Source organism: Brassica napus, chromosome A2, assembly GCF_020379485.1.
Source record: "Brassica napus cultivar Da-Ae chromosome A2, Da-Ae, whole genome shotgun sequence".
In the NCBI taxonomy this organism is placed as follows: domain Eukaryota; kingdom Viridiplantae; phylum Streptophyta; class Magnoliopsida; order Brassicales; family Brassicaceae; genus Brassica; species Brassica napus.
Genome location: NC_063435.1, coordinates 8,453,332 through 8,464,429, shown reverse-complemented (window position 1 = coordinate 8,464,429; position 11,098 = coordinate 8,453,332). Strand labels below are relative to the sequence as shown.

General features: G+C 30.9%; 2 protein-coding genes and 1 long non-coding RNA gene across 6 annotated transcripts; all 3 read left to right on the top strand.

Moving 5' to 3' along the window:
• Positions 1–26: 26 nt before the first annotated feature.
• Positions 27–1,956, top strand: LOC125585660. Of its 4 annotated transcripts, XR_007322657.1 has the most exons (5): positions 30–524; positions 951–1,121; positions 1,276–1,368; positions 1,458–1,553; positions 1,642–1,956. It is a non-coding gene; the product is annotated as an uncharacterized LOC125585660 (long non-coding RNA). The 4 variants fall into 4 exon arrangements; XR_007322656.1 differs by having other exon boundaries at positions 27–524; positions 1,276–1,553; XR_007322655.1 differs by having other exon boundaries at positions 33–524; positions 951–1,368.
• Positions 1,957–4,968: 3,012 nt separating this feature from the next.
• Positions 4,969–6,089, top strand: LOC106391848 (ribulose bisphosphate carboxylase small subunit 1A, chloroplastic-like). The gene is made up of 3 exons (XM_013832576.3): positions 4,969–5,237; positions 5,332–5,466; positions 5,650–6,089. The coding sequence occupies exons 1-3, from the start codon at positions 5,067–5,069 to the stop codon at positions 5,887–5,889; spliced, it is 546 nt and encodes a 181-aa protein (XP_013688030.2). The 5' UTR covers positions 4,969–5,066; the 3' UTR covers positions 5,890–6,089.
• A 2,013-nt stretch (positions 6,090–8,102) lies between these two features.
• LOC106391858 (ribulose bisphosphate carboxylase small subunit 1B, chloroplastic) lies at positions 8,103–10,552 on the top strand. The gene is made up of 4 exons (XM_048755099.1): positions 8,103–8,361; positions 8,456–8,590; positions 8,774–9,974; positions 10,077–10,552. The coding sequence occupies exons 1-3, from the start codon at positions 8,191–8,193 to the stop codon at positions 9,011–9,013; spliced, it is 546 nt and encodes a 181-aa protein (XP_048611056.1). The 5' UTR covers positions 8,103–8,190; the 3' UTR covers positions 9,014–9,974; positions 10,077–10,552.
• The last annotated feature ends 546 nt before the right edge of the window (positions 10,553–11,098 follow it).

The window sequence follows — 11,098 nt, the reverse complement described above, 5'->3', positions numbered from 1 at the left end:
GAATTGATTTGTTCTATAATCAACACAATACTAAAAGAAGAATAAGGTGAGTGGAGAAGCTGTCCACGTCGTTTAATTAAATCGACCAATAAAAAACTTCTATTTTGCCACATCAGACAAGCCTCACAGTGTGGGCTTCATCCTATAAGTTTTGCGTATGGGCTACATCGAATTTTTAATCTGCTCAATGAGACCCAAATCACAAAATAAACCTGTCGAAGGATGACGATTCTCTACGCCTCTACCACTTCGTCTTCTCCAGTTGAAGAGCAAAGAAACTGAATAGTAATTGAGCCACTTCTACACAATCAATACTTTCGTTTCAATCAATCAATACCTTCTTAATGATTTCGTTTCATCTCTCTGTTTTCCTCCTTCTTTATATACTGATCTTCTTTCCTTCCTCAAATCTCCAAACAAGCGCAACAGCTGATGACGATGAAACTGGAGTTGAGATTGCCATGAGGGTGGTTAGATTCGCCAAGGGCTTGAGCGCTGTGACGATGTTGAGTTTAGTCCCGAAGGTACATATTCTTCTTCTATTATTTTTTGAATGATTTGATTTTATCGCTGTTAATCAAAGTTTTGGTGTTCATATCAGCTTCGTAAGGTATGGATTTTGAAATGTGTAATAAATTTGAAGCTTCTGGTACGGTTTAAGGTGTGATGGTCTACTTTCTGCAGCAGAAGAACGTCAATTTTTTTTTCCTTCCTTTGAACACTCTAATTATAGTTTGACCATTCTAATTATAGCATTTTCACTTTGTTAGATCTTCAGGTTGATTAAGGATTAGGTTCAATACATTGTTTTATTGAGAATAAGATTTACGTAATTTTCAGGTATAGAGTATGTTCAAGCTCTGTTTTCTCGCAGCTCTACTATTTCATTGTTTATTCTGCTTAAATGCATACGCAACAACTGAGATCATGTGTATATGTTATGTTCGTAGGTATTCTCTTTAGGGAAAAAATTGCAAGTAGAGATGATGAAGCTTTTGCATCTGTTCATAACTTCATCAAAACCAGTGATGGATATTCTACTGATAACGACAGTTGGATTTTATATCACTCTTGATGGAGTCAATCTTCTTGGTCATGGTGCTCACAAATATTTGAACAACGTTGGTTATTACTTAAAACACTCTTTTTGTTAATAAATCTAATATACCACTCAACTTTAGTTTAGTTTTTTCTGTAAAGACAAATGAGGTCTGGTCTACTTAGAGATCCTGATAATTGCCACAAATATGGAATGGGTTATGTCTCACTCTGCAGGGCCGTAAGTGTTCTTCTCACTTCTTCAAAAATCACTGTTCTTCTCACTTCTAGAAGACAATGATTTGTGACACACTTCTTGAGAAAGACCAGGTTTTGTAGTATGAATGATCTTAAAAACTCAAATCTTCAAATTTTGGTTTTTGCAGTTAACCAACGTTTGTGATCTGTGATAACTTCAGTTCGACATGAAAAGAGGGCCATGAAGAGTCTTCTCTGCTTATGCCGGAGAAGCCACAAAGTCTTAAGAAAAGAAAACAACTATGTACTCATGCTTGGTACTATCGTAAACTCTAGAAACACATTTCGTGGTGTGTTTGGATTCTTAGAAATCTCTATTTTTTTTTTAATTTGGAATATTTTCAGGTGTGATCTGATTCTATGGAGAGGAGAAGGAGTATAACTTTCTTATACTCCAGGAGAGTCACGGTTTTCAGATCACAGACCCGTTTCTGCAATGTTTGCAGTAGAAATTGATATGAAGAGTCTGAAAAAAGATAGATTCAGGAAAGGTTATTCTTGTGCAGCCACTCCACAAAGCATAGTTTTAACTAAGATTATTACAGTTCTTTTTTAGACCAAAAAAAAGTTTTTTTCTTTCTTCATTGTATAGCTATATGAATATTTTTCTTGCATCAGCCATCATGATATATATATATATATATATTTTTTTTAATGGTATCAGATGAGATTAGTTTACATATAGAGTTATAATCTTATGCGGCTGCTACATATTGAACTCTCCCATCGACACACAACCTTCCATTGAATCCAACTATGACAGCTGCAAAGTTCCATCGATTCTTCCAAAGAAGAAGAAGAAGATGACGATGAGGTCTCATCACTTGATCAATAACTATTCATCCTTATATTAATGAGGAATGACCGTATACTATGAATGTGTAACAGGTTAGGAGGTGGAGAAAGTAAAAAAAAATGTGATTCTACTATCACATAAAGTCAACTTAACTTAAGACAACAATTCTAAATGATATAAATTGGAGTAAAGAAGAGAGAGAAAATAAAAGATATGAAAGGGGAAAAAATAAAAAATAAAATTAGAAGTAAAGTTTTTCTTTGTTTTAACTAGAGATAATATTATGCTACAGTTATTAAGCATTAAACATCCATCTTAAAATGTAAAATATATAATATAAGTAAATACACAATTTAAAAAAATGGAAAAGTACATTAAAATTTAAATATCTATTTTAAAATATAAAATATAGATATTACGTAAATAAAAAAATATAAGAAATGGAAATAAACATTTTAAAAAATAGAAAAAGTACATTAAGATTTAAACATCTATCTTAAAATGTACATCTATCTTAAAATTGTAGTAAATTATATAAAAATGGAAATACCACATTAAACAAAAAAATGTATAGTTTTACATCAAGAAAGTCCCTATAAAACTCATTATTCCATCAACATCAACCTCACACTATCAAAGAAAACTTCAAAGCACTCGAGCAAAACAATGGTTCCACCATCAACTCTTGCCGTCCCAAAAACCTTTAACGACCTTGAAGGAGATTTTTTTATAACAACGAACTTTTTGTTAGGTAGATTCATTGTTGGGAAACCCGTAACTTCCAAAATCCAAACTTATTCATGGAATTGAATTGCTTTTCATAGACTCAAAAGTATTCTTACAAATTTAAATTAATCTAATCCATGATTTTATTGTTAATATTCATACAAACTCTTTCATGATCAAGCCATTGCAATTAATAACCATTTAAGCGTTTATCCCGAAACACTTCCATCCTCGCCGAATCAGGTATTGGTTCATGTTGGTTTAGTATTGTTTTTGGTTTATTAACCGGTTTAGGATGGTCCTATTGTAAATATAGTTTAAGTTAGTTTAGCATATATTATGCTTAAAATAACTTAAATTAAATAATAGTAATATTATGCTTAAAATATAATTTTAGAGAGTTTTCAAATATAGTTTACAAAACATTATAGGTGCTGAATTTAATTTATTAAATTCGTTTATTACTTAAAAATAAGTTTTTTTAAAAAACATACTAAGTTATAAATATCAATGATGGATTGGTGAGTATAACATGAAGACAAAAATATAAATATTTGATTTTCAAGATAAAAAATTCAGCTTTTATTCAGTTACTCAATATATAATATCTTAAATTATTATTTTTTAAATATACATAATTTATATATATAGATTAATCTTCCAAACTTAAACTATTATATTATATATGAATAATTTTTTTAAATAAAAATAATTTATGATTTAGAAAAAAAAATAAAAACAACAAATAGTTATTTTCAAATAATGGATGTAATTTACATTATACTATCATTTAACAAGTATTAGATACGTTTTGTTATATCATTATTTTCTATTTCCAGAAAACAATATATTGTTAAACATCAATATCATCTAGGTTAAGTATACGAACATCACAAATTCAAACATCACAAAAAATATTTACATAAACATTATAATACAATAATTTAATCAAAAAATACAATTCAAAAAAACAATATTTAAAAGAATAGTTATATACTTAATATTTGAAAATCAAAGATATTTTTGCTAAAATTGTACTTACCTGGCCAAGGAGATCGACCATCTTTTTACGGATCGATCGATTGTTGGGCATGTGGTCGATCCGAAAATACTCTGCAGTTATATCTAAAACATTTATTCCAACACTCAACATATAGTTTTGCTAAATATGATAACTAGATAGCCAGCAAAATTACAAAAAAATATTTAAATAGTAAAAAATATGTTAATTTAACGTGTTAAAATTTAAAAATAAATTTTAATTATGGCATGCATCTTAACATTTATATAAATATATATCATAACCTAAATATAAATAATTTAACAACTTAAATTAGAAAAAAAATAAAAATCCCGGGCGTAGCCCGGGTTAATCCCTAGTTCTCTATAAAACAAAAGAATGAAGAGGAATAAAAAGGAAAACATATTCCTTATGAATGGTAAAAAGTTTAAGAAATATTAAGAAACATAGTGTTCCTCCTCATTCTTTTGGTTACCAGTCACACTAGTAGGAATATTTCTACAGGAAGGACTAGTAGTAAATTCGACTCCTAGATTCACATCTTGAATTAAATGATACAAATTATCCACCATTTGGAACAAAGTAAAATTTAGTATGAGAATATTGAAAAAGAGAGAGACAATTTGTAATGAATATAACTTGAAATCCTCTAAATTTATAAATCAATATTTTAGTATATTAACTTTCACATCAGTTATTCTCATTACATATTTTTAGATTTTCATTTTAGACATGAAAATTTATTCACATTTTTAAAGGCCCAATCAAATTTTTAATTTGGGCCTTACCATATCATTTAAACTAAAATTGAATATGATCAATGCGGAACATATATAAAGTCTTAAATAATATTATTTGTTTCCCATTAAAGAATGGGCCAAACCCAGCAGAAAATAAAATGAGTAGCACCATCATCGCCCATTTCATTTATAGATATAGATAAGATTCATGAAATTATCTTCCACGTGGTACTATTTTAGTGGTTCAAACCGATAGGGGTATCACCACCTTTTCTTATCCTTTGTGGCAGTTACAATTCAATCAAACTTCATCCATATCCACTCAAAATTTCAATGGTCTAAATTCTATTCTACTCTAATCTCTTGGATTCTCAACCCTCTTATCACTCTGCGGCTTGTTTCTAGTGTTAATACCATTATATATAGATGGCCAAAGCATTATACCCAAACCTAACTCACATAGTAAAGAAGAAATAGAAAAGGAGATATGGCTTCCGTTATGCTCTCTTCCGCTACAATGGCCTCTTCTCCGGCTCATGCCACAATGGTCGCACCATTCATCGGACTTAAGTCCTCTGCTGCTTTCCCAGTGACATGTAAGGCCAACACCAAAGTTACTTCCATCACAAGCAACGGCGGAAGAGTTAACTGCATGAAGGTCATACATATTTCTTATACCCAAAATAAATTGATGGTTTTTAATTCTCAATTATTCAAAACTAATATTTCTTTTGTTGATTGGTAATAAACAGGTGTGGCCTCCAGTTGGCAAGAAGAAGTTTGAGACTCTCTCTTACCTTCCTGACCTTACCGATGTCGAAATAGCCAAGGAAGTTGACTACCTTATCCGCAACAAGTGGACTCCATGTATTGAATTCGAGTTGGAGGTAAGAAAAACTGAAAAATGAACATTTACAAATATTTATAATAAAGAGATCTTGTAAATGATACTAAGTTGTAGATGATCACCATACGGATCTTGTAAAACACTTAGAGATCTTATGCATATTTGTGTTGTAGTAAATGAAAATAAGGAATCTCGATTTATGGTTTGTATAATTATTTCGTAGCACGGTTTTGTATACCGTGAGCATGGAAACATCCCTGGATACTATGATGGACGATACTGGACAATGTGGAAGCTTCCTTTGTTCGGATGTACTGACTCAGCTCAGGTGTTGAAGGAAGTGCAAGAATGCAAAAAGGAGTACCCCAACGCCTTCATTAGGATCATCGGATTCGACAACAATCGTCAAGCCCAGTGCATCAGTTTCATCGCCTACAAGCCACCAAGCTTCACTAATGCTTAATTACACAGCTTCATTGCTTTGTGTAAACAACAAAACTTTATCCTTCCCTGCCTTTGATTTATCATCTTTTTATATATTTTATCTTTTGTTGTAATTTCCGGATTTAATCTTTGTTTTCCGGGTTGCAAGATATTTTCTTTTGGGTCCTCAAATGTCCTAAAAAATAAATATGTAATGTTATAAAAATATATTATTTTGAATTTTGCATTAAAAAAATTAAGACAATGGATCGAAACATGAATTTTACAAAGTTGAGGTATATTAAAACTAAGTGAATTTAAACTTTGGACTGTCTTTACTGAAGTTAGGCAAAAATAAAAGAAGTGATGTTATTAAAATGAACTAATTATTAGAAAAATAGATTCACAGTAACACTTTTATCACATGGTTGAAAGGTAGAAACATTTTTCAAACTATATCTTAAAGTAAACGATGGCCCCACTGAAAATCTTTGATGGAAGCATAAGTGGACGTGAATTCTTTAGGATAAGATTTGAAGATAAGAGTCTTGGATATTCATTTTTATTTCCATTTAACCATAGTATATTCAATTATTTTGTGCAGTGTGGATCATATACATAATTTAGCCATTCTTGTTTAAAAGTTTTCCAATTAAATAATTTATAAAAAAATTATTATCTTGGAACTATGTCAAGTGAATTTGTAACTTTTTATGTTATTTTGATAGATCTGAGTATATCTTATTTGTAAGAAAAATTCAAATTGTCTTTTCTTTTTTTTTTATGGCCATTTGACGTCAAAAAAATTGTCTTTTATTTAAATAAAAATTATTTAAGTAAAATATCTTATAAGAAAATAATACATATGAGAAATCTCCATATACAAAAATATAATTATTTTTTCTACTATCTTATCTAAAAAAAATTATATTTTATTTGCTTTAAAATAATCGCAACATAATACGTCGAATACATTTTGTTTTATGTGTTACTTTTGTTGATTAGACAAGGTGGAAATTGACCAAACAAAACCAAAATTTTTGGGTCAAAAAGATCCAAATGGTATCATGAAAAAAGTCCACCCAAGCTATCTTATTATTTTTTCAAATAGTAGAGGATATAACTGTGAGGTTAAGCCCTTGCCTAAAGCATAGCATGCAGCTTTTTTAGGCGCCATTACATATGGTACAGCGGTTTTGTGGTGTTTTACTTTTCAATTATCCACCCAGTGATATTACCCATTAAGCCCCAGATCAGTGGCAAACATGTTATTATCACCATGAGGTTTTGTTTTCTTTGAATCAAGGATATTAAATATTGATTCACCCGTACTGATTCATTACGAGTGCGACTACTAACCATCATAAGAACAATATGAACAGATAGGAAAAGAATGAGTAGGAATAAAATTTTAGGAATGATGAGGAATGATAGTTCCTTATCAAAATTAACGAGGAATTGATTTGTTCTATAATTCTCTACAAACAAAAGAATGAAGAGGAATGAAAAAGAAAACATATTCCTTATGAATGGTAAAAAGTTTAAGAAATATTAAGGAACATAGTGTTTCTCCTTATTCCCTTGGTCACCAGTCACACCCGTAGGAATATTTCTACAGAAAGGACTAGTAGTAAATTCGACTCCTAGATTCACATCTTGAATTAAATGATACAAATTATCCACCATTTGGAACAAAGTAAAATTTAGTATGAGAATATTGAAAAAGAGAGAGACAATTTGTAATGAATATAACTTGAAATCCTCTAAATTTATAAATCAATATTTTAGTATATTAACTTTCACATCAGTTATTCTCATTACATATTTTTAGATTTTCATTTTAGACATGAAAATTTATTCACATTTTTAAAGGCCCAATCAAATTTTTAATTTGGGCCTTACCATATCATTTAAACTAAAATTGAATATGATCAATGCGGAACATATATAAAGTCTTAAATAATATTATTTGTTTCCCATTAAAGAATGGGCCAAACCCAGCAGAAAATAAAATGAGTAGCACCATCATCGCCCATTTCATTTATAGATATAGATAAGATTCATGAAATTATCTTCCACGTGGTACTATTTTAGTGGTTCAAACCGATAGGGGTATCACCACCTTTTCTTATCCTTTGTGGCAGTTACAATTCAATCAAACTTCATCCATATCCACTCAAAATTTCAATGGTCTAAATTCTATTCTACTCTAATCTCTTGGATTCTCAACCCTCTTATCACACTGCGGCTTGTTTCCAGTGTTAATACCATTATATATAGATGGCCAAAGCATTATACCCAAACCTAACTCACATAGTAAAGAAGAAATAGAAAAGGAGATATGGCTTCCGTTATGCTCTCTTCCGCTACAATGGCCTCTTCTCCGGCTCATGCCACAATGGTCGCACCATTCATCGGACTTAAGTCCTCTGCTGCTTTCCCAGTGACATGTAAGGCCAACACCAAAGTTACTTCCATCACAAGCAACGGCGGAAGAGTTAACTGCATGAAGGTCATACATATTTCTTATACCCAAAATAAATTGATGGTTTTTAATTCTCAATTATTCAAAACTAATATTTCTTTTGTTGATTGGTAATAAACAGGTGTGGCCTCCAGTTGGCAAGAAGAAGTTTGAGACTCTCTCTTACCTTCCTGACCTTACCGATGTCGAAATAGCCAAGGAAGTTGACTACCTTATCCGCAACAAGTGGACTCCATGTATTGAATTCGAGTTGGAGGTAAGAAAAACTGAAAAATGAACATTTACAAATATTTATAATAAAGAGATCTTGTAAATGATACTAAGTTGTAGATGATCACCATACGGATCTTGTAAACACTTAGAGATCTTATGCATATTTGTGTTGTAGTAAATGAAAATAAGGAATCTTGATTTATGGTTTGTATAATTTTTTTCGTAGCACGGTTTTGTATACCGTGAGCATGGAAACATCCCTGGATACTATGATGGACGATACTGGACAATGTGGAAGCTTCCTTTGTTCGGATGCACTGACTCAGCTCAGGTGTTGAAGGAAGTGCAAGAATGCAAAAAGGAGTACCCCAACGCCTTCATTAGGATCATCGGATTCGACAACAATCGTCAAGCCCAGTGCATCAGTTTCATCGCCTACAAGCCACCAAGCTTCACTGATGCTTAATTACACAGCTTCATTGCTTTGTGTAAACAACAAAACTTTATCCTTCCCTGCCTTTGATTTATCATCTTTTTATATATTTTATCTTTTGTTTTAATTTCCGGATTTAATCTTTGTTTTCCGGGTTGCAAGATATTTTCTTTTGGGTCCTCAAATGTCCTAAGAAATAAATATGTAATGTTATAAAAATATATTATTTTGTATTTTGTATTAAAAAAATTAAGACAATGGATCGAAACATGAATTTTACAAAGTTGAGGTATAGTAAAACTAAGTGAATTTAATCTTTGGATCGTCTTTACTGAAGTTAGGCAAAAATAAAAGAAGTGATGTTATTAAAATGAACTAATTATTAGAAAAATAGATTCACAGTAATACTTTTATCACATGGTTGAAAGGTAGAAACATTTTTCAAACTATATCTTAAAGTAAGTGATGGCCCCACTGAAAATCTTTGATGGAAGCATAAGTCGACGTGAATTCTTCAGGATAAGATTTGAAGATAAGAGTCTTGGATATTCTTTTTTATTTCCATTTAACCATAGTATATTCAATTATTTTGTGCAGTGTGGATCATATCAATAATTTATTCATTCTTCTTTAAAAGTTTTCCATTTAAATAATTTATAAAAAAATATTATCTTGGAACTATGTCATGTGAATTTGTAACTTTTTATGTTATTTTGATTGATCTGAATATATCTTATTTGCAGTAAAAATTCAAATTGTCTTTTCTTTTTTTTTTATGGCCGTTTGGCGTCAAAAAGTTGTCTTTTATTTAAATAAAAATTATTTAAGTAAAATATCTTATTAGAAAATAATACATATGAGAAATCTCCATAAACAAGCAAGAGAGGGGAACATCTTGAACAAGCAAGAGAGGGGAACATATTGCCGCCGAATGCAGATTGTTATAAACTGAAGAAATCCATTTATGGATTCAAACAAGCATGTCAACAGTGCTGTAAGAAAATTTCTGCATCACTCATTTATCTTGGCTTTGATAAAGCTCATGGTGATCACATATTATTTGTTTGTCAAAGAAATGATGATTTGGTGTATGTAGATGACATCATTATTGCCAATACAAGTGATGATGTTGGAGCCAAAATTGCATAAGAATTGGGATCATTCATTAAACTTCGAGGTCTTGGCTCCTTAATTTTTTCTCTTGGGACTGGAATCTTTAGATCATCTGATGAATCATCTCTTTGCCAGAGGAAGAGTGCATTAGAGATGTCTGATTCTTCAGTACACATAACTCCTAATTTGAAACTGTTAGAGGAAGATAGAGACTTGGTTGAAGATCATGAGTTGTATAATCGGATTCCTGGTTGGTCATCTAATGTATCTGACAATTACAAGGTCATATATATTACATATAAACTCTGTCAGTATTCATCAGCGCCATGTTGTCTCATCTCCCAGCGCTTTATAAATCAAAGGTACTGTTTTGTAAGGGTTATTCTATTATGCATCCTATGACTATGATCTTACAGTAAAACCTTACTGATGATAATTGGGATGCTTGTGTTGATAGTATACGTTCTACTACAGGTTTCAGTATGTTTATTGGTGATTCTATAATTTGGTAGAGTTCTAAGAAACAACACACAATTTCTAGATCATCAGCTGAAGCTGAATATAGAGCTTTAGCTCTTTCTTCTTGTGAAATGATGTTGTTTTGTACTCTTCTGAAGTCATTACTGGTTGAACCATCTTCACCTCCTGTTTTGTTTTCTGAAAGTACAGTTGCATTTACGTTGCTACTATTCTGGCTTTTTACAAGCGGACTAAACATATAGAGCTAGATTGTCGACATATTGTTCCAGAGAAGATTGATAATGCTTTACTCAAAACCTTACATATACAAACAAATGACCAAATGGCTGATAACTTACCAAACCATAGATTAAATCCAAGATGAGCATTCATAATATCTTCAGCACTTCTTGAGAGTGGCTTTTTTTTTTAACTCAAAATTTTATCAAATCTTTCATAATGAAAAATATCGGGTCTAATTGGTGACCAATGAATGAAAGAGAATAATGCATTTTTTACTATTCCTTTTCTTTTTTACTATTTACA